The sequence below is a fragment of the Netta rufina genome (genome assembly GCF_964035555.1).
Source record: "Netta rufina genome assembly, chromosome: 29".
Lineage (NCBI taxonomy): Eukaryota > Metazoa > Chordata > Aves > Anseriformes > Anatidae > Netta > Netta rufina.
The window spans coordinates 1,635,333-1,657,626 of record NC_140153.1 but is presented as its reverse complement, the minus strand read 5'-3'; the positions used below and the strand labels follow the sequence as shown (position 1 = coordinate 1,657,626).

The 22,294-nt window shown below is 52.7% G+C and overlaps 6 protein-coding genes across 6 annotated transcripts; all 6 read right to left on the bottom strand.

Moving 5' to 3' along the window:
• Nucleotides 1–2,809: 2,809 nt before the first annotated feature.
• On the bottom strand, nt 2,810–3,106 carry LOC311219779 (feather beta keratin-like; the record flags this gene model as incomplete). Its single annotated transcript, XM_084303059.1, has 1 exon — nt 2,810–3,106. The coding sequence occupies one exon, from the start codon at nt 3,104–3,106 to the stop codon at nt 2,810–2,812; it is 297 nt and encodes a 98-aa protein (XP_084159185.1).
• A 3,350-nt stretch (nt 3,107–6,456) lies between these two features.
• Nucleotides 6,457–6,753, bottom strand: LOC311219778 (feather beta keratin-like; the record flags this gene model as incomplete). The annotated part of the gene is made up of 1 exon (XM_084303058.1): nt 6,457–6,753. One exon carries the CDS (start codon nt 6,751–6,753, stop codon nt 6,457–6,459), a length of 297 nt encoding a protein of 98 aa, XP_084159184.1.
• Nucleotides 6,754–10,266: 3,513 nt separating this feature from the next.
• On the bottom strand, nt 10,267–10,563 carry LOC311219777 (feather beta keratin-like; the record flags this gene model as incomplete). Its single annotated transcript, XM_084303057.1, has 1 exon — nt 10,267–10,563. The coding sequence occupies one exon, from the start codon at nt 10,561–10,563 to the stop codon at nt 10,267–10,269; it is 297 nt and encodes a 98-aa protein (XP_084159183.1).
• A 3,350-nt stretch (nt 10,564–13,913) lies between these two features.
• Nucleotides 13,914–14,210, bottom strand: LOC311219785 (feather beta keratin-like; the record flags this gene model as incomplete). The annotated part of the gene is made up of 1 exon (XM_084303065.1): nt 13,914–14,210. One exon carries the CDS (start codon nt 14,208–14,210, stop codon nt 13,914–13,916), a length of 297 nt encoding a protein of 98 aa, XP_084159191.1.
• A 3,513-nt stretch (nt 14,211–17,723) lies between these two features.
• LOC311219782 (feather beta keratin) lies at nt 17,724–18,020 on the bottom strand (the record flags this gene model as incomplete). Its single annotated transcript, XM_084303062.1, has 1 exon — nt 17,724–18,020. One exon carries the CDS (start codon nt 18,018–18,020, stop codon nt 17,724–17,726), a length of 297 nt encoding a protein of 98 aa, XP_084159188.1.
• Nucleotides 18,021–21,743: 3,723 nt separating this feature from the next.
• Nucleotides 21,744–22,040, bottom strand: LOC311219787 (feather beta keratin-like; the record flags this gene model as incomplete). The annotated part of the gene is made up of 1 exon (XM_084303069.1): nt 21,744–22,040. One exon carries the CDS (start codon nt 22,038–22,040, stop codon nt 21,744–21,746), a length of 297 nt encoding a protein of 98 aa, XP_084159195.1.
• Between the last annotated feature and the right edge of the window lie 254 nt (nt 22,041–22,294).

The following is a 22,294-nucleotide window of genomic DNA, read 5'->3' as shown; positions in this document are numbered from 1 at the left end:
CCAGCCTCTCACCCTCCTGCAGCTTCCTTCAGGCTTTGTCCTAAATGCATGGGTACTCATTTCCATGCAAACCCACCCTTAAAGGTCAGACTGCCAGCCAGGCTCATCAGCAAAGAGCAGGTACAGCCTTTGCTTTACCTATCAACCTGCTCAGGCTGCCTTAGGCACCAGATTTCCAAGTATGGCTGCTCTGCCATCAAGCCTCAGCCCTTCTGTGGGATCAAGCCTTGCTCTCAGGTGACAAAAGCCTGACTGGTTTTCCTCTCCCCTCTGTCCCCAGCAACTAGAGGTCCCCTGTCACCACAGCAGGCCTCTTTCAGAAACACGGACATGGCTCTCTCTCTACTACTCGCTCCTGCTGCCCACTCCTGTTAAACCGGGATGTCTCCTGCAGACAAAGCCCCATACTGGACAACAAACACAGCTCCTTTCCTCCTTCCCCATCTCCACGCCTCAGATTCTGCTTTGACCCCACATACCGACAGAACAGTACACACCAGCAAACATGTGACCATATTTCCGTGCAACACAGAACCCTGCCCAAAAACCAGGGAGGTCTGAGAGTGCCGTTGAGGGCAGCCTGGGCAGCAGCAGGTATCAGCACCTCCCTGGGGACGTGTGCCAAGGGGTGACACCAAGCCATACCAGCAGCATGTTTCTTGGGGGCACGACTGCCCAGCAAGGAATACTAGGCATACACAGCTCAGGCCCCTCAGCCAGGCCGTCTTCCCAAGGGCTGGACAAAACGCCTTCCCAATGAGGCTGGGACGACAGCAGACAAAGGCAACTGTCAAATCACAGAGGCCCGACCAAATTCCTCATTTAGGAAGATGAGGAAAGCTTTGAAGGTGCACAGTACTACCCTGATGATGACAGTAAACATCTATCCCAAAGAGTGCTGTCACAGCTCAGTACGAGCCACCTGCTGCCTACACAATGGGAGCCAGGAGCCAAGCAAGGCCACACAGCCAACAGGGCATCAGCTATACCAGCAATGGCCCTCGTTGTACAGCACCTGACCAAGGAAGATGAGGAGATGGAAGGCAGATTCAGCCAGGCGTCTAGCTCGGTGGTCAGGTGACATAGGACTGATGACAAGACAGTCCACACTGCAGGGTCAGGTCCAGTGACAGCAACCAGGGTCAACACGGGGCCCAAAGACTGCTGAGCAGGCCCAGAAAAAAGTAACACAGACAGACCCAAGGGAAAGCTGGGAAACCACTGGGCAACTTTAGCCCTACCAAGGCTACCCAGGGGCAGGCAAAAGCAAATCTGCAACAGAGCAGGCAACCCACACTGATGACCCGGATCTGAAGGGGGGGCCAAAGGCTCAGGACAAAACTTAACTATAGCACCAGGGTCAATGGGAAGAGGGTGTGGTGGGAGGCTCCAGGTGAGCCTGATGAGGGCCATTGGGCCTCTGCTGCACTCAGACAACTCATATGCATGAGGAAGAAATCTCCTGTGCACTTGGGACATAGGACACCAGCTGCATCTACCCCAAAAGAAGAAAGGAAGGAAGCTTCAATTAATTTTCCAAGGAAAAACATGTCTCACACCTCAGGGTCTGCCCAAAAAAGCTGCAATGCCTTGCAGCACCCTGCGCTCCCTGATTGCCTGCTGCAGTTGTTGCCTTCCCTCCCTGGTATCAGCTTTTCACTGCACTTTGCTCCTGCTGTCAGCTCGAGGTGGCTCAGGAATGTTGACAAGGAGCATGTTTCCTGAGAGTCTTCCTGCACAGCAAGGCTGAGGGCTTTGCCTCATACCAGTGGTTGGTCAGAGAATGCAGGCCTTTAGCTGTGGTGTAAGGCATCATAGGATTTCCCCAGCACAGGGGATAGCATGAGAGGTGCCCCTCACTCTGCCTCAAGCAGGAGTGGGTGACACAGACAAAAGCATCTCCTGTGGAGGACTAGAGCATAAGGGAAGAAGGGCTATGGAGCTTGTTTTCCCTTGTTTCCCCTGTGGCAGGAGCAATCACCAGAGCGCGGTGTAGTTGGACCAAACAGCCACTCTCAAGCCATGTTGCTTCCCTCCCTGATGTTGGCTCTCTTGCATTTTGGAGCAGAAGGTCAGGAAGGCACAACAGCTTCATCCAGGAGGGTTTCTTCCTCTCCTTGCTCTCGTAGGCAAGGGTGAGACAGGGACTCGCCAAAATCCCTCACTTGAATGCTGCAGAATTGTCTGGCAAACATACAAGCAGCACCTGCGCAGCCCTGCGGGACTGGTTCAGTGCTTCAGAAACAGGACTGTAGGCACACAGAGGATGTGGGGGCTAACCACAACTTTAGATTCTACGTTATCCCAGTTCCCTCTAGAGAGCGTGGCTGAGAATCTCAAAAGGGAAGTATCATGAGGAGACACAGATTACAATGCAGCATAAACTTTAATGAGTCTCAAGAAGCAATCAAAGCAGCTCGTGGTCAAAGAAATCCAGTCCAGGCTGCCACAAGGACAGCTGCCAGTCAGACCCCCTTCACCACAATGGGAAGCACTTCTTCCTCCCTCACATGGTGAGAGGAAGAACAAAGATGATGCTCTTGACTTGCTTCCAGATGAACTCATGGCACAGGAAAGCAGGAGACAACAAGGACTCATGCTGAAGAGAAGAAAGAGCAACAAGAAGAAGCTGTCTGCTGGCTGTGTTTCCAGACAGCGCAGGCTGGCACCCTGGCTTCCCTCTCTGCTCTGCAGGAGGCCACGAGGGTGCTCAGCCCATCTGGAAACTCTGGCCAGCAGCTCCGTCCTCAGTCCAGCACCTGGCTTCGGGCTTCCTGGTCGATGCGCTCACTGGACATCCTCGTGGGCTTTAGCAGGGCAGGCACCTTCTGCCGCAGTAGCGGCCACCAAAGCCAGAGAGGCCAAAGCCCCCGGAGGAGATGGGCACTCCCTCCTCACTCAGGATGCTGCCAACGGCAGCTGAGGTGGTGGATCCCACAGCGGTGTTCTGGGGGAAAGAGCTGAGGATGGGGCCGGGCAGGGTCACCACCACGGGAGAGGGCTGGATCACCACACGGGAGTCCTGGCACTGCCGGACACAGGGCTCGTTGCAGCTGTTGGCAAGCGGGGTTGGCCCACAGGGACGGCACAGATCGTAGCAGGACATGGCTGCGGGATGGAGGCGCACCTGGGAGAGAGGGCAGGCAAAGCACACGCAGCATGTCAGCAGCAGCCTGACAGTCTGCTGGCCAAGACAGAATGTATAGTCTGGGGAGCAGGGACAGGGCCCACGACGACAGAGAGAAGCCCAAGGGCCTTTGCAAAGACAGCCTAAGGCCTTCTCCCACCTCTCCCCTCAATGACACGCAGAACAGCAACAAAGGGAGCAGAGTCAAGGAGCAAGGACCACACAAAGAGCTACATGGAGGCAAAGACTTGGTCGAGGCCAGAAGGCCAAGGGGAGAAGAGCAAGAGGGGGGTATGGAGAAGGCTCCTACAGCTCACCTTGTTCACCAAGGAGGAGACGGCAAGAGAAGTGGATGAAGGAGACTACTGTTAGACAGGTTTTTATAGTCTTCAAACTGCCCCAGGCCCAGAGGCACCATCTGCACACGTAATGTTTTTACCAGCAAGCTCATCTCATATGCAAGACATTACAATTTAACAATCTCTGGCATTTATTTGTTCCCTGCAATGCTCCCCTTTCATTTCCTTACTGGTGTCATAGCCATTCTGCCATGCGGGCTTCTTCAAGTCAGGGGATTAGAGGCTAAAATGTTTACAGGCAAAAATACACGTCAGCAGAAGGAGACGATGCAGCTGTTGATGAGGACTGTCGCAGCACTCCAGGGGATGCCTGTCTCTTATCCTCTGGTATCTTCCTTTATGGAATTTTATATTGAATTTTGCATGTTTTGTAGCACTTCCAAAAAATATGACCTGTCTTACAAACGCTTTTCTCTGACAGGACAATTAACTACATCCATTGCTTAACCTACACCCAGACTCTTTCACTGTGTACTTTTACTTGCTGGAATTGAGTTAATTTTCTTCAATTCAGTTCCTATTGTTCTGTTATTGAGACTTGTAGCCAAAGTTATGTTCGTAACACGAAGACATTTTAGCTGTTGCTGAGAAGTGCTTGCACAATGTAAAGGTTTTCTCTGCTTTTCACTCCTACACAATTCCCCACCCTTGTGCCCTGGCAAAGTATGCTGGGTCTGGGCATAAGTCTTGCAGAGAACACAGTAAGGATGGTTGACCCAAAATAAACAGAGATGTTCCATTAAAGGTAGCATCCTACTCAGCAAGAAAATTTGAGAGAAGCTAGGGCACAAGTATTTCCCATAGTAGGTGTTTAGGGACCAGCTGGGCATGCTGGAGGTAAATAGCTTTACACCACTTCTTCTTCATTTTTTCCTTTCTTCCTTACTTATTAAACTGTTATTTCTCTATGTACAAGCTTCCTTTTCCCATATTTTCCTTTCTGATTCTAAAAGCCCATTATATGGCGATGGCAGTAAGGGAGCAGCTTCAAGGTCATCTGAAAGAAATACAGGGTCAACCTACCACAAAAAGCTTGGCTGAACTTTCCAGTCAGGTTGGATACCCGTTGGGTTTTAGACTGTCTGCAATCTCACATAGGAGAAATTCACATGTTCTTTGCCCTTCCCTCCTTTGGCTGGGCAGCCTCCTGAAGTCCCCAGTCAACAGAAGAAGGACGTTTGAGGAGAGACACCCCTTTCCAACACATGCTAAGTCTACACCCCTCACACTACCAAAGGTCAGTGCAGTGATGTAGTGGCTTCACAACTCCTCCTTCCTCCTCCTCAAGGCTTCCTGCAACTTCTGCTTTCAAACTACATGCTAATTCAATAACCTCCACTGCAAAATGCTTGGAAAACTTTCCATGCAACACGAAAACTCATCACAAGCTGGCATGGCCTGAGAATGACAGCAGGATGTCTATAGAGGAAAGTATGCATCACGACCTCTGCTTCATAGAATCCTAGAATATCCTGAGTTAGAAGGGACCCACAAGGATCATCAAGTACAACTTCTATCTCCACACAGGACCACCAAACAATCAGAATATACGTCTGAGAGTGGTTTCCAAACGCTTCCTGAATGCCGGCAGCCTCAGTGCCATGACCACTCCCAGGAGGAGCCTGTTCCAGTGCTGACTGCCTTCTCAGAGTGAAGAAGCTTTTCCTAACATCCAGCCTGAACCTCCCTTGTTGCAGATCCATGCCATTCCCTCAGGTCCTGCCACTGTCACCACAGAGAAGTGAACAGGGCCTACCTTTAATTTCCCTCGTGAAGAAGCTGTAGGCCGCAAGGAGGCCTCCCCTCAGTCTCCTATTCTCTAGGCTGAAAAACACAGGTGACTGAGAAAACTGGTCGTATGTCTTTCCCTCGAGACCTTTCACCAACTTGTAGCCCTCCTTTGGACACTCTAATAGTTTTATAACCTTCTTATACTGTGGCAGCCAAAACTCAACACAGTACTCAATGTGAGGCTGCACCAGCACAGCACAAAGCACAACAATCATTTCCCTCAATTTCCTCTCCCCATGCATCTCAGCAAACACACACATGTGGTTTCCCACTGGCCAGTACTACCCAGCAGTCAGTCTTCAGAATGCTACCCTGCCCCAAAGCTCCAGTTCCCTGCAGTTCCCTACGTTCCCTGATCACCTGCTGCAGTTGTTGCCTTCCCTCTCCGGTATCAGCTGTTCACAGCACTATGCTCCCACTGTCAGCTCAGGGTGACTCAGGAATATTAACAAAGATGGTGTTTATTGAGGGTCTTCCCACACAGCAAGACTCAGGACTTTGCCTGAAAAAGCAATCAGTCAGGGAAGGCAGGCCTTTAGCTATGGTGTAAAGTGTTGTAGAATTTCCCCAGCATACGGGACAGCATGAGAAGTTCCATTCAGTATGAGCCAGTAATAACACAACCAACCAGGGAAGTAATATTTTAACCAAAACCTTCCAATAAATATTTAAAAATATATATCCACAGATTTCCCAGTGGACAGCTTCCTGGAAATACCAAAAGAAAAGGAACATGATGGGACACAGATCACAGTGCAGCATAAACTTTAATGAGTCTCAAGAAGGAATCAAAGCAGCTTGTGGATGAAGAAATCCAGTCCAGACTGCCACAAGGACAGCTGCCAGTCAGACCCCCTTCACCACAGTGGGATGCACATCTTCCTCCCTCGCATGGCAAGAGGGAGAACAAACAGGAAACCCTTGATGTGCTTCCAGATGAACCTGTGGCACAGGACAGCAAGAGACAGCAAGGGCTCATGAGGAAGAGAAGAAAGCGCGAGAAGAAGAAGCTGTCTGCTGGCCGTGTTTCCAGACAGCGCAGGCTGGCACCCTGGCTTCCCTCTCTGCTCTGCAGGAGGCCACAAGGGTGCTCAGCCCATCTGGAAACTCTGGCCAGCAGCTCCGTCCTCAGTCCGGCACCTGGCTTCGGGCTTCCTGGTCGATGCGCTCACTGGACATTTAGCAGGGCAGGCACCTTCTGCCACTGTAGCGGCCACCAAAGCCAGAGAGGCCAAAGCCCCCGGAGGAGATGGGCACTCCCTCCTCACTCAGGATGCTGCCAACGGCAGCTGAGGTGGTGGATCCCACAGCGGTGTTCTGGGGGAAAGAGCTGAGGATGGGGCCGGGCAGGGTCACCACCACGGGAGAGGGCTGGATCACCACACGGGAGTCCTGGCACTGCCGGACACAGGGCTCGTTGCAGCTGTTGGCAAGTGGGGTTGGCCCACAGGGACGGCACAGATCGTAGCAGGACATGGCTGCGGGATGGAGGCGCACCTGGGAGAGAGGGCAGGGAAACACACGCAGCATGTCAGCAGCAGCCTGACAGTCTGCTGGCCAAGACAGAAGGCATAGTCTGGGGAGCAGGGACAGGGTACATGAGGACAGGGAGGGGCTTGTGAGCCAAGGTCCCCAAGGGCCCCTGCAAAGACAGTCCAAGACCTCCTCTCACCTCTCCCCTCACTGGCAAGCAGAACAGTGATGGAGGGAGCAGCGTCAAGGAGCAAGGACCACACAAAGAGCTACATGGAGGCAAAGACTTGGTCGAGGCCAGAAGGCCAAGGGGAGAAGAAGAGAATGAGGGCAGTGAGGAGAAGGCACTTGCAGCTCACCTTGTTCGCCAAGGAGGAGAAGGCAAGAGCAGAGGATGATGGAGCCTGCTGTTGGACAGGCTTTTATACCAGTCCAGACTGCCCCAGGCCCAGAGGTGCCTTTTGCGCATGTAATGTGTATACCAGAAACTCATCTTGCATGCAAAACACCGCAATGGAAGAGATGGGTGACTTATGTTCCCTGCAGTGACCCCTTTTCATTTTCCTGGTCAGGACATGCCCATTCCATCACACAGGCTCCTTTCAAGTGACGGGATTACAGGCCAAAATGCTTCTGGGGAAGTGACACAAAAGCACAGGAAGAAGATGAAGGCAAAAAGAAGGAGATGGCCAAATTGTCAAGTGGTGCCAGCCTCTCACCCTCCTGCAGCTTCCTTCAGGCTTTGTCCTAAATGCATGGGTACTCATTTCCATGCAAACCCACCCTTAAAGGTCAGACTGCCAGCCAGGCTCATCAGCAAAGAGCAGGTACAGCCTTTGCTTTACCTATCAACCTGCTCAGGCTGCCTTAGGCACCAGATTTCCAAGTATGGCTGCTCTGCCATCAAGCCTCAGCCCTTCTGTGGGATCAAGCCTTGCTCTCAGGTGACAAAAGCCTGACTGGTTTTCCTCTCCCCTCTGTCCCCAGCAACTAGAGGTCCCCTGTCACCACAGCAGGCCTCTTTCAGAAACACGGACATGGCTCTCTCTCTACTACTCGCTCCTGCTGCCCACTCCTGTTAAACCGGGATGTCTCCTGCAGACAAAGCCCCATACTGGACAACAAACACAGCTCCTTTCCTCCTTCCCCATCTCCACGCCTCAGATTCTGCTTTGACCCCACATACCGACAGAACAGTACACACCAGCAAACATGTGACCATATTTCCGTGCAACACAGAACCCTGCCCAAAAACCAGGGAGGTCTGAGAGTGCCGTTGAGGGCAGCCTGGGCAGCAGCAGGTATCAGCACCTCCCTGGGGACGTGTGCCAAGGGGTGACACCAAGCCATACCAGCAGCATGTTTCTTGGGGGCACGACTGCCCAGCAAGGAATACTAGGCATACACAGCTCAGGCCCCTCAGCCAGGCCGTCTTCCCAAGGGCTGGACAAAACGCCTTCCCAATGAGGCTGGGACGACAGCAGACAAAGGCAACTGTCAAATCACAGAGGCCCGACCAAATTCCTCATTTAGGAAGATGAGGAAAGCTTTGAAGGTGCACAGTACTACCCTGATGATGACAGTAAACATCTATCCCAAAGAGTGCTGTCACAGCTCAGTACGAGCCACCTGCTGCCTACACAATGGGAGCCAGGAGCCAAGCAAGGCCACACAGCCAACAGGGCATCAGCTATACCAGCAATGGCCCTCGTTGTACAGCACCTGACCAAGGAAGATGAGGAGATGGAAGGCAGATTCAGCCAGGCGTCTAGCTCGGTGGTCAGGTGACATAGGACTGATGACAAGACAGTCCACACTGCAGGGTCAGGTCCAGTGACAGCAACCAGGGTCAACACGGGGCCCAAAGACTGCTGAGCAGGCCCAGAAAAAAGTAACACAGACAGACCCAAGGGAAAGCTGGGAAACCACTGGGCAACTTTAGCCCTACCAAGGCTACCCAGGGGCAGGCAAAAGCAAATCTGCAACAGAGCAGGCAACCCACACTGATGACCCGGATCTGAAGGGGGGGCCAAAGGCTCAGGACAAAACTTAACTATAGCACCAGGGTCAATGGGAAGAGGGTGTGGTGGGAGGCTCCAGGTGAGCCTGATGAGGGCCATTGGGCCTCTGCTGCACTCAGACAACTCATATGCATGAGGAAGAAATCTCCTGTGCACTTGGGACATAGGACACCAGCTGCATCTACCCCAAAAGAAGAAAGGAAGGAAGCTTCAATTAATTTTCCAAGGAAAAACATGTCTCACACCTCAGGGTCTGCCCAAAAAAGCTGCAATGCCTTGCAGCACCCTGCGCTCCCTGATTGCCTGCTGCAGTTGTTGCCTTCCCTCCCTGGTATCAGCTTTTCACTGCACTTTGCTCCTGCTGTCAGCTCGAGGTGGCTCAGGAATGTTGACAAGGAGCATGTTTCCTGAGAGTCTTCCTGCACAGCAAGGCTGAGGGCTTTGCCTCATACCAGTGGTTGGTCAGAGAATGCAGGCCTTTAGCTGTGGTGTAAGGCATCATAGGATTTCCCCAGCACAGGGGATAGCATGAGAGGTGCCCCTCACTCTGCCTCAAGCAGGAGTGGGTGACACAGACAAAAGCATCTCCTGTGGAGGACTAGAGCATAAGGGAAGAAGGGCTATGGAGCTTGTTTTCCCTTGTTTCCCCTGTGGCAGGAGCAATCACCAGAGCGCGGTGTAGTTGGACCAAACAGCCACTCTCAAGCCATGTTGCTTCCCTCCCTGATGTTGGCTCTCTTGCATTTTGGAGCAGAAGGTCAGGAAGGCACAACAGCTTCATCCAGGAGGGTTTCTTCCTCTCCTTGCTCTCGTAGGCAAGGGTGAGACAGGGACTCGCCAAAATCCCTCACTTGAATGCTGCAGAATTGTCTGGCAAACATACAAGCAGCACCTGCGCAGCCCTGCGGGACTGGTTCAGTGCTTCAGAAACAGGACTGTAGGCACACAGAGGATGTGGGGGCTAACCACAACTTTAGATTCTACGTTATCCCAGTTCCCTCTAGAGAGCGTGGCTGAGAATCTCAAAAGGGAAGTATCATGAGGAGACACAGATTACAATGCAGCATAAACTTTAATGAGTCTCAAGAAGCAATCAAAGCAGCTCGTGGTCAAAGAAATCCAGTCCAGGCTGCCACAAGGACAGCTGCCAGTCAGACCCCCTTCACCACAATGGGAAGCACTTCTTCCTCCCTCACATGGTGAGAGGAAGAACAAAGATGATGCTCTTGACTTGCTTCCAGATGAACTCATGGCACAGGAAAGCAGGAGACAACAAGGACTCATGCTGAAGAGAAGAAAGAGCAACAAGAAGAAGCTGTCTGCTGGCTGTGTTTCCAGACAGCGCAGGCTGGCACCCTGGCTTCCCTCTCTGCTCTGCGGGAGGCCACGAGGGTGCTCAGCCCATCTGGAAACTCTGGCCAGCAGCTCCGTCCTCAGTCCAGCACCTGGCTTCGGGCTTCCTGGTCGATGCGCTCACTGGACATCCTCGTGGGCTTTAGCAGGGCAGGCACCTTCTGCCGCAGTAGCGGCCACCAAAGCCAGAGAGGCCAAAGCCCCCGGAGGAGATGGGCACTCCCTCCTCACTCAGGATGCTGCCAACGGCAGCTGAGGTGGTGGATCCCACAGCGGTGTTCTGGGGGAAAGAGCTGAGGATGGGGCCGGGCAGGGTCACCACCACGGGAGAGGGCTGGATCACCACACGGGAGTCCTGGCACTGCCGGACACAGGGCTCGTTGCAGCTGTTGGCAAGCGGGGTTGGCCCACAGGGACGGCACAGATCGTAGCAGGACATGGCTGCGGGATGGAGGCGCACCTGGGAGAGAGGGCAGGCAAAGCACACGCAGCATGTCAGCAGCAGCCTGACAGTCTGCTGGCCAAGACAGAATGTATAGTCTGGGGAGCAGGGACAGGGCCCACGACGACAGAGAGAAGCCCAAGGGCCTTTGCAAAGACAGCCTAAGGCCTTCTCCCACCTCTCCCCTCAATGACACGCAGAACAGCAACAAAGGGAGCAGAGTCAAGGAGCAAGGACCACACAAAGAGCTACATGGAGGCAAAGACTTGGTCGAGGCCAGAAGGCCAAGGGGAGAAGAGCAAGAGGGGGGTATGGAGAAGGCTCCTACAGCTCACCTTGTTCACCAAGGAGGAGACGGCAAGAGAAGTGGATGAAGGAGACTACTGTTAGACAGGTTTTTATAGTCTTCAAACTGCCCCAGGCCCAGAGGCACCATCTGCACACGTAATGTTTTTACCAGCAAGCTCATCTCATATGCAAGACATTACAATTTAACAATCTCTGGCATTTATTTGTTCCCTGCAATGCTCCCCTTTCATTTCCTTACTGGTGTCATAGCCATTCTGCCATGCGGGCTTCTTCAAGTCAGGGGATTAGAGGCTAAAATGTTTACAGGCAAAAATACACGTCAGCAGAAGGAGACGATGCAGCTGTTGATGAGGACTGTCGCAGCACTCCAGGGGATGCCTGTCTCTTATCCTCTGGTATCTTCCTTTATGGAATTTTATATTGAATTTTGCATGTTTTGTAGCACTTCCAAAAAATATGACCTGTCTTACAAACGCTTTTCTCTGACAGGACAATTAACTACATCCATTGCTTAACCTACACCCAGACTCTTTCACTGTGTACTTTTACTTGCTGGAATTGAGTTAATTTTCTTCAATTCAGTTCCTATTGTTCTGTTATTGAGACTTGTAGCCAAAGTTATGTTCGTAACACGAAGACATTTTAGCTGTTGCTGAGAAGTGCTTGCACAATGTAAAGGTTTTCTCTGCTTTTCACTCCTACACAATTCCCCACCCTTGTGCCCTGGCAAAGTATGCTGGGTCTGGGCATAAGTCTTGCAGAGAACACAGTAAGGATGGTTGACCCAAAATAAACAGAGATGTTCCATTAAAGGTAGCATCCTACTCAGCAAGAAAATTTGAGAGAAGCTAGGGCACAAGTATTTCCCATAGTAGGTGTTTAGGGACCAGCTGGGCATGCTGGAGGTAAATAGCTTTACACCACTTCTTCTTCATTTTTTCCTTTCTTCCTTACTTATTAAACTGTTATTTCTCTATGTACAAGCTTCCTTTTCCCATATTTTCCTTTCTGATTCTAAAAGCCCATTATATGGCGATGGCAGTAAGGGAGCAGCTTCAAGGTCATCTGAAAGAAATACAGGGTCAACCTACCACAAAAAGCTTGGCTGAACTTTCCAGTCAGGTTGGATACCCGTTGGGTTTTAGACTGTCTGCAATCTCACATAGGAGAAATTCACATGTTCTTTGCCCTTCCCTCCTTTGGCTGGGCAGCCTCCTGAAGTCCCCAGTCAACAGAAGAAGGACGTTTGAGGAGAGACACCCCTTTCCAACACATGCTAAGTCTACACCCCTCACACTACCAAAGGTCAGTGCAGTGATGTAGTGGCTTCACAACTCCTCCTTCCTCCTCCTCAAGGCTTCCTGCAACTTCTGCTTTCAAACTACATGCTAATTCAATAACCTCCACTGCAAAATGCTTGGAAAACTTTCCATGCAACACGAAAACTCATCACAAGCTGGCATGGCCTGAGAATGACAGCAGGATGTCTATAGAGGAAAGTATGCATCACGACCTCTGCTTCATAGAATCCTAGAATATCCTGAGTTAGAAGGGACCCACAAGGATCATCAAGTACAACTTCTATCTCCACACAGGACCACCAAACAATCAGAATATACGTCTGAGAGTGGTTTCCAAACGCTTCCTGAATGCCGGCAGCCTCAGTGCCATGACCACTCCCAGGAGGAGCCTGTTCCAGTGCTGACTGCCTTCTCAGAGTGAAGAAGCTTTTCCTAACATCCAGCCTGAACCTCCCTTGTTGCAGATCCATGCCATTCCCTCAGGTCCTGCCACTGTCACCACAGAGAAGTGAACAGGGCCTACCTTTAATTTCCCTCGTGAAGAAGCTGTAGGCCGCAAGGAGGCCTCCCCTCAGTCTCCTATTCTCTAGGCTGAAAAACACAGGTGACTGAGAAAACTGGTCGTATGTCTTTCCCTCGAGACCTTTCACCAACTTGTAGCCCTCCTTTGGACACTCTAATAGTTTTATAACCTTCTTATACTGTGGCAGCCAAAACTCAACACAGTACTCAATGTGAGGCTGCACCAGCACAGCACAAAGCACAACAATCATTTCCCTCAATTTCCTCTCCCCATGCATCTCAGCAAACACACACATGTGGTTTCCCACTGGCCAGTACTACCCAGCAGTCAGTCTTCAGAATGCTACCCTGCCCCAAAGCTCCAGTTCCCTGCAGTTCCCTACGTTCCCTGATCACCTGCTGCAGTTGTTGCCTTCCCTCTCCGGTATCAGCTGTTCACAGCACTATGCTCCCACTGTCAGCTCAGGGTGACTCAGGAATATTAACAAAGATGGTGTTTATTGAGGGTCTTCCCACACAGCAAGACTCAGGACTTTGCCTGAAAAAGCAATCAGTCAGGGAAGGCAGGCCTTTAGCTATGGTGTAAAGTGTTGTAGAATTTCCCCAGCATACGGGACAGCATGAGAAGTTCCATTCAGTATGAGCCAGTAATAACACAACCAACCAGGGAAGTAATATTTTAACCAAAACCTTCCAATAAATATTTAAAAATATATATCCACAGATTTCCCAGTGGACAGCTTCCTGGAAATACCAAAAGAAAAGGAACATGATGGGACACAGATCACAGTGCAGCATAAACTTTAATGAGTCTCAAGAAGGAATCAAAGCAGCTTGTGGATGAAGAAATCCAGTCCAGACTGCCACAAGGACAGCTGCCAGTCAGACCCCCTTCACCACAGTGGGATGCACATCTTCCTCCCTCGCATGGCAAGAGGGAGAACAAACAGGAAACCCTTGATGTGCTTCCAGATGAACCTGTGGCACAGGACAGCAAGAGACAGCAAGGGCTCATGAGGAAGAGAAGAAAGCGCGAGAAGAAGAAGCTGTCTGCTGGCCGTGTTTCCAGACAGCGCAGGCTGGCACCCTGGCTTCCCTCTCTGCTCTGCAGGAGGCCACAAGGGTGCTCAGCCCATCTGGAAACTCTGGCCAGCAGCTCCGTCCTCAGTCCGGCACCTGGCTTCGGGCTTCCTGGTCGATGCGCTCACTGGACATTTAGCAGGGCAGGCACCTTCTGCCACTGTAGCGGCCACCAAAGCCAGAGAGGCCAAAGCCCCCGGAGGAGATGGGCACTCCCTCCTCACTCAGGATGCTGCCAACGGCAGCTGAGGTGGTGGATCCCACAGCGGTGTTCTGGGGGAAAGAGCTGAGGATGGGGCCGGGCAGGGTCACCACCACGGGAGAGGGCTGGATCACCACACGGGAGTCCTGGCACTGCCGGACACAGGGCTCGTTGCAGCTGTTGGCAAGTGGGGTTGGCCCACAGGGACGGCACAGATCGTAGCAGGACATGGCTGCGGGATGGAGGCGCACCTGGGAGAGAGGGCAGGGAAACACACGCAGCATGTCAGCAGCAGCCTGACAGTCTGCTGGCCAAGACAGAAGGCATAGTCTGGGGAGCAGGGACAGGGTACATGAGGACAGGGAGGGGCTTGTGAGCCAAGGTCCCCAAGGGCCCCTGCAAAGACAGTCCAAGACCTCCTCTCACCTCTCCCCTCACTGGCAAGCAGAACAGTGATGGAGGGAGCAGCGTCAAGGAGCAAGGACCACACAAAGAGCTACATGGAGGCAAAGACTTGGTCGAGGCCAGAAGGCCAAGGGGAGAAGAAGAGAATGAGGGCAGTGAGGAGAAGGCACTTGCAGCTCACCTTGTTCGCCAAGGAGGAGAAGGCAAGAGCAGAGGATGATGGAGCCTGCTGTTGGACAGGCTTTTATACCAGTCCAGACTGCCCCAGGCCCAGAGGTGCCTTTTGCGCATGTAATGTGTATACCAGAAACTCATCTTGCATGCAAAACACCGCAATGGAAGAGATGGGTGACTTATGTTCCCTGCAGTGACCCCTTTTCATTTTCCTGGTCAGGACATGCCCATTCCATCACACAGGCTCCTTTCAAGTGACGGGATTACAGGCCAAAATGCTTCTGGGGAAGTGACACAAAAGCACAGGAAGAAGATGAAGGCAAAAAGAAGGAGATGGCCAAATTGTCAAGTGGTGCCAGCCTCTCACCCTCCTGCAGCTTCCTTCAGGCTTTGTCCTAAATGCATGGGTACTCATTTCCATGCAAACCCACCCTTAAAGGTCAGACTGCCAGCCAGGCTCATCAGCAAAGAGCAGGTACAGCCTTTGCTTTACCTATCAACCTGCTCAGGCTGCCTTAGGCACCAGATTTCCAAGTATGGCTGCTCTGCCATCAAGCCTCAGCCCTTCTGTGGGATCAAGCCTTGCTCTCAGGTGACAAAAGCCTGACTGGTTTTCCTCTCCCCTCTGTCCCCAGCAACTAGAGGTCCCCTGTCACCACAGCAGGCCTCTTTCAGAAACACGGACATGGCTCTCTCTCTACTACTCGCTCCTGCTGCCCACTCCTGTTAAACCGGGATGTCTCCTGCAGACAAAGCCCCATACTGGACAACAAACACAGCTCCTTTCCTCCTTCCCCATCTCCACGCCTCAGATTCTGCTTTGACCCCACATACCGACAGAACAGTACACACCAGCAAACATGTGACCATATTTCCGTGCAACACAGAACCCTGCCCAAAAACCAGGGAGGTCTGAGAGTGCCGTTGAGGGCAGCCTGGGCAGCAGCAGGTATCAGCACCTCCCTGGGGACGTGTGCCAAGGGGTGACACCAAGCCATACCAGCAGCATGTTTCTTGGGGGCACGACTGCCCAGCAAGGAATACTAGGCATACACAGCTCAGGCCCCTCAGCCAGGCCGTCTTCCCAAGGGCTGGACAAAACGCCTTCCCAATGAGGCTGGGACGACAGCAGACAAAGGCAACTGTCAAATCACAGAGGCCCGACCAAATTCCTCATTTAGGAAGATGAGGAAAGCTTTGAAGGTGCACAGTACTACCCTGATGATGACAGTAAACATCTATCCCAAAGAGTGCTGTCACAGCTCAGTACGAGCCACCTGCTGCCTACACAATGGGAGCCAGGAGCCAAGCAAGGCCACACAGCCAACAGGGCATCAGCTATACCAGCAATGGCCCTCGTTGTACAGCACCTGACCAAGGAAGATGAGGAGATGGAAGGCAGATTCAGCCAGGCGTCTAGCTCGGTGGTCAGGTGACATAGGACTGATGACAAGACAGTCCACACTGCAGGATCAGGTCCAGTGACAGCAACCAGGGTCAACACGGGGCCCAAAGACTGCTGAGCAGGCCCAGAAAAAAGTAACACAGACAGACCCAAGGGAAAGCTGGGAAACCACTGGGCAACTTTAGCCCTACCAAGGCTACCCAGGGGCAGGCAAAAGCAAATCTGCAACAGAGCAGGCAACCCACACTGATGACCCGGATCTGAAGGGGGGGCCAAAGGCTCAGGACAAAACTTAACTATAGCACCAGGGTCAATGGGAAGAGGGTGTGGTGGGAGGCTCCAGGTGAGCCTGATGAGGGCCATTGGGCCTCTGCTGCACTCAGACAACTCATATGCATGAGGAAGAAATCTCCTGTGCACTTGGGACATAGGACACCAGCTGCATCTACCCCAAAAGAAGAAAGGAAGGAAGCTTCAATTAATTTTCCAAGGAAAAACATGTCTCGCACCTCAGGGTCTGCCCAAAAATGCTGCAATGCCTTGCAGCACCCTGCGCTCCCTGATTGCCTGCTGCAGTTGTTGCCTTCCCTCCCTGGTATCAGCTTTTCACTGCACTTTGCTCCTGCTGTCAGCTCAAGGTGGCTCAGGAATGTTGACAAGGAGCATGTTTCCTGAGAGTCTTCCTGCACAGCAAGGCTGAGGGCTTTGCCTCATACCAGTGGTTGGTCAGAGAATGCAGGCCTTTAGCTGTGATGTAAGGCATCATAGGATTTCCCCAGCACAGGGGATAGCATGAGAGGTGCCCCTCACTCTGCCTCAAGCAGGAGTGGGTGACACAGACAAAAGCATCTCCTGTGGAGGACTAGAGCATAAGGGAAGAAGGGCTATGGAGCTTGTTTTCCCTTGTTTCCCCTGTGGCAGGAGCAATCACCAGAGCGCGGTGTAGTTGGACCAAACAGCCACTCTCAAGCCATGTTGCTTCCCTCCCTGATGTTGGCTCTCTTGCATTTTGGAGCAGAAGGTCAGGAAGGCACAACAGCTTCATCCAGGAGGGTTTCTTCCTCTCCTTGCTCTCGTAGGCAAGGGTGAGACAGGGACTCGCCAAAATCCCTCACTTGAATGCTGCAGAATTGTCTGGCAAACATACAAGCAGCACCTGCGCAGCCCTGCGGGACTGGTTCAGTGCTTCAGAAACAGGACTGTAGGCACACAGAGGATGTGGGGGCTAACCACAACTTTAGATTCTACGTTATCCCAGTTCCCTCTAGAGAGCGTGGCTGAGAATCTCAAAAGGGAAGTATCATGAGGAGACACAGATTACAATGCAGCATAAACTTTAATGAGTCTCAAGAAGCAATCAAAGCAGCTCGTGGTCAAAGAAATCCAGTCCAGGCTGCCACAAGGACAGCTGCCAGTCAGACCCCCTTCACCACAATGGGAAGCACTTCTTCCTCCCTCACATGGTGAGAGGAAGAACAAAGATGATGCTCTTGACTTGCTTCCAGATGAACTCATGGCACAGGACAGCAGGAGACAACAAGGACTCATGCTGAAGAGAAGAAAGAGCAAGAAGAAGAAGCTGTCTGCTGGCTGTGTTTCCAGACAACGCAGGCTGGCACCCTGGCTTCTCTCTCTGCTCTGCGGGAGGCCACGAGGGTGCTCAGCCCATCTGGAAACTCTGGCCAGCAGCTCCGTCCTCAGTCCAGCACCTGGCTTCGGGCTTCCTGGTCGATGCGCTCACTGGACATCCTCGTGGGCTTTAGCAGGGCAGGCACCTTCTGCCACTGTAGCGGCCACCAAAGCCAGAGAGGCCAAAGCCCCCGGAGGAGATGGGCACTCCCTCCTCACTCAGGATGCTGCCAACGGCAGCTGAGGTGGTGGATCCCACAGCGGTGTTCTGGGGGAAGGAGCTGAGGATGGGGCCGGGCAGGGTCACCACCACGGGAGATGGTTCAATCACCACACGGGAGTCCTGGCACTGCCGGACACAGGGCTCGTTGCAGCTGTTGGCAAGCGGGGTTGGCCCACAGGGACGGCACAGATCGTAGCAGGACATGGCTGCGGGATGGAGGCGAACCTGGGAGAGGGGGCAGGCAAAGCACACGCAGCATGTCAGCAGCAGCCTGACAGTTTGCTGGCCCAGTCAGAAGGCACAGTCTGGGGAACAGGGACACAGTCGACAAGGACAGAGAGAAGTCCCAGGGCCCCTGCAAAGACAGTCCAAGACCTCCTCCCACCTTCCCCCTCAGTGACAAGCAGAACAGCAACAGAGGGAGCAGAGTCAAGGAGCAAGGCCCACACCAAACCTTCACAGAGGCAGAGCCTCGGTGGAGGCCAGAAGGCCAAGGGGAGAAGAGCAAGAGGGGAGTACGCAGAAGGCTCCTACAGCTCACCTTGTTCACCAAGGAGGAGACGGCAAGAGGAGTGGATGAGGCAGCTTGCTGTTGAATGAGTTTTTATACTGTTCCAGACTGCCCCAGGCCCAGAGGCACCATTTGCACAAGTAGTGTTTTTACTAGCAAGCTCATCTCACATGCAAAATATTACAATTTAAGAATCTCTGGCATTTATTTGTTCCCTGCAATGCTCCCTTTTCATTTCCTTGCTCATGTCATAGCCATTCTGCCACGCTGGCTTCTTTCAAGTCACAGGATTAGAGGCCAGAATGTTTCCGGGCAAAAATACACATCAGCACAAAGAGATGATGAAGACAATGATGCGGATTGTCCTACCTCTTTAGGGAATGGGAGCCTCTTACTCCCTGGAGCCTTGCTCCAACACTCACCCTGATTTCTGGTGTACATCTCCTCCCTAGCCTTGAAGTTTCAGGATGGACTTCCAGGTGTGAGGGTCAGCATTATCAATCTCCCTCCTTAACACAGTGCTTACTCAGGTTCTTTTAGTCATTGTATTTCTAGGCAGAGCACCTCTAATCTTGGTTTTAGACTCCCTCAGATTAACAATTCTCTTGGGAGAAATGTGCCTGGCTCTTCTTTTGTAATCGTACTTCTCCCCTTTGTACCTTCCTGCTTTACACCTCTTAACTCCAAGAATTGGGAATGAAGGCTGCTGCCCTCCCAAGAGTTTCTGTTGGAGAGCTGTGGTTGTTTTACTTGGGTGGGCGGCCGAGCTCCACAACAACCGCTCCCTCACTCCCCCTCCTCAAAGGGAGAGGTGGAGAAAATAGGATAAAAAGGGCTCAAGGTTTGAGATAACGACAGGGAGATCGCTCAATAATTATTGTGATGGGCAAAAGAGCCTCAACATAGGGAGATAGTAAGATTTATTGCCTATTACTATTTATTGCCTATTACTAACAAGCTAGAGGAGTGAGAAACAAAGAAAAGAAACCAAACATGCTTTCCTCCCATCTGCCCTCTTCAACCTCCTCCCCTCGAGCGGCCCAGGGGAATGGGGGATCGGGTGTTGTGGTCAGTCTATACCATTTGTCTCTGCCGCTCCTTCACAGTCACTCTCGTAACCTGCACGTTGGGGTCCCTCCCACAGGATGCAGTCCTTCCTGAACTGATTGTGCGTGGACTTCCCACAGGCAGCAGCTCTTCAAGAACTGCTCCAGATATGGGTCCGTACCACAGGGTCAATCCATCAGGAGCAAACTGCTCCAAAATGAGTCCCCCACAGGCAACAGCTCCTGCCAGGTCACCTGCTCTTACATAGGCTCCTCTCCACAGGCCACAGGTCTGGCCCGGGATCTGAGTCCGGCAGGGGTCCTCCACAGCCCGCAGCCTCCTTCAGTGCAGGTCCACCTGCTCCACCGTGGCCTCCTCCACGGGCTGCAGCATGGACCCCTGCTCCACCGTGGTACTCCATGGGCTGCAGAGGGACAGCCTTCTTCGCCATGGTCCACACCATAGGCCGTAAGGGAACTTGGGCTCCAGCACCTGGAGCACCTCTCCCCCTCCTTCTTCACTGACCATGGCGCCTGCAAGGCTCTTTCTCACGACTCACTCCCCCAGATGCTGTGTAGCACCACCTTTTTGTGTGTGTGTGTGTGTCCCTTTCTTAATTATGCTCACAGAGAGGTGCAAACAGCGTTGCTTATTGGATCTACTCTGGCCAGCAGTGGGCCCTTACCTAAAATGGGGCATCTTCTAGATTCTTCTCGCAGAAGCCACCCCTGTGGGCCACTGCTACCAAAACCTTGTCACATAAAGCCACTACAAGAGCTTCAATAACAAAAGCACATGCTGAGCAATTGATACACATCATTCTGCCTGCACAGCAGGCACAAGCACATATTTGGTAGGATTTCCCCAGGACACCCCACCCACCCGGCTCAGCAGCACGCATGCTCTGGGAGTCCTCACAAGGGCAGCCAGATGAGCAAGGGCACCAGACGTGCCCCTAACTCTGCCTGAGGCAGGATCAGAGTGGCAGGAGCACAGCACTGCCTGCGCAGGACAAGCGTGTGGGAAGGGGGGACTGAGAACAGAGCTGTTGCTCTACCACAACCTCAGTCTCCCCAGCTTGAGGCCAGGGTGGAGGGACAAAGCAATCATTGGCTTGGGACCAACCCAGGCACAGCCTAGCCTGCACAGCATCAGAATGGGATTTTTGGAGGGGTCCTGCAGGGCTTCTCCAGACCCACTTGGCTTCAGGACACAGGGATGCACACGTAGTACCCTGAAAGACATAACACTTTTCACCACAGGAATGCTCCAGTACTTGTCCTGCGCTATTCCTGTCCTCTGCAGTGTTTTCAGGACAAGTGAAAGATTCTGCATAAGCCCTTTCGGAGGAGAGAAAACAATCTTTGCATCGCCATTCGCATTCCGCCGCCATTATACACACCAAGGCTGAATTTATCTGCGTCCTGCCAAGATCTAAAGGGGCCTCACATCACCCTCTAAAAGCTGTCCTGGATGCCACCTATCCCTTTGACTTCTTTGGGACTCCCTCCTCTTTGTGGCTTTGGCAGGTGTGCTTGGAGGAGGGATGGGCAATACAAAATGTTTAGCGTGCTAATATACCATCAGCGCTTCATCCAGTTGGGCATTGGCCTGCACAAACATACCTTCCAGCAATTCAAAGGTTTGCTTCATCAACGGGGAGACAGGATCAAACCTTGGTTGTTGGTGATACGACAATTAGAGAGCGGGAGCTCCTGGACATCCTTCTAAGACCTTGCCAATACCACACCTCTCAGTCACTCCTACAAAGACCAAATTCCTTAAGGGTACTCATCTCTTACAGGCATGAAGGAGATCCATATTAGGACCATATCCACCCATGTTTTTCCACTCCAAGACATCACATTTCTCCCTGTACATCTTCACGGAACATCCCAATAGAAAAGGAACATAAGGAGACTCAGATTACTTGGAAGCAAAAACTTTAATGAGTCTGAAGAAGGAATCAAAGCAGCACATGGAGGAAAGGATCCAGCCCACGCTGCCACAAGGACACCTGGCAGTCAGACCCCCCTTCACCACAACGGGAAGCACTTCTTCCTCCCTTACATGGCCAGAGGAAGAACAAAGAGGATGCTCTTGACTTGCTTCCAGATGAACTCATGACGCAGAACAGCAGGAGATAACAAGGACTCGTGATGCAGAGAAGAAAGTGGGAGAAGAAGAAGATGTCTGCTGGCCGTGTTTCCAGACAGCACAGGCTGGCACCCTGGCTTCCCTCTCTGCTCTGCAGGAGGCCACGAGGGTGTTCAGCCCATCTGGAAACTCTGGCCAGCAGCTCCGTCCTCAGTCCGGCACCTGGCTTCGGGCTTCCTGGTCGATGCGCTCACTGGACATCCTCGTGGGCTTTAGCAGGGCAGGCACCTCCTGCCACTGTAGCGGCCACCAAAGCCAGAGAGGCCAAAGCCCCCGGAGGAGATGGGCACTCCCTCCTCACTCAGGATGCTGCCAACGGCAGCTGAGGTGGTGGATCCCACAGCGGTGTTCTGGGGGAAGGAGCTGAGGATGGGGCCGGGCAGGGTCACCACCACGGGAGAGGGCTGGATCACCACACGGGAGTCCTGGCACTGCCGGACACAGGGCTCGTTGCAGCTGTTGGCAAGCGGGGTTGGCCCACAGGGACGGCACAGATCGTAGCAGGACATGGCTGCGGGATGGAGGCGAACCTGGGAGAGGGGGCAGGCAAAGCACACGCAGCATGTCAGCAGCAGCCTGACAGCCTGCTGGCCAAGACAGAAGGCACAGTCTGGGGAACAGGGACACAGTCGACAAGGACAGAGAGAAGTCCCAGGGCCCCTGCAAAGACAGTCCAAGACCTCCTCCCACCTTCCCCCTCAGTGACAAGCAGAACAGCAACAGAGGGAGCAGAGTCAAGGAGCAAGGCCCACACCAAACCTAC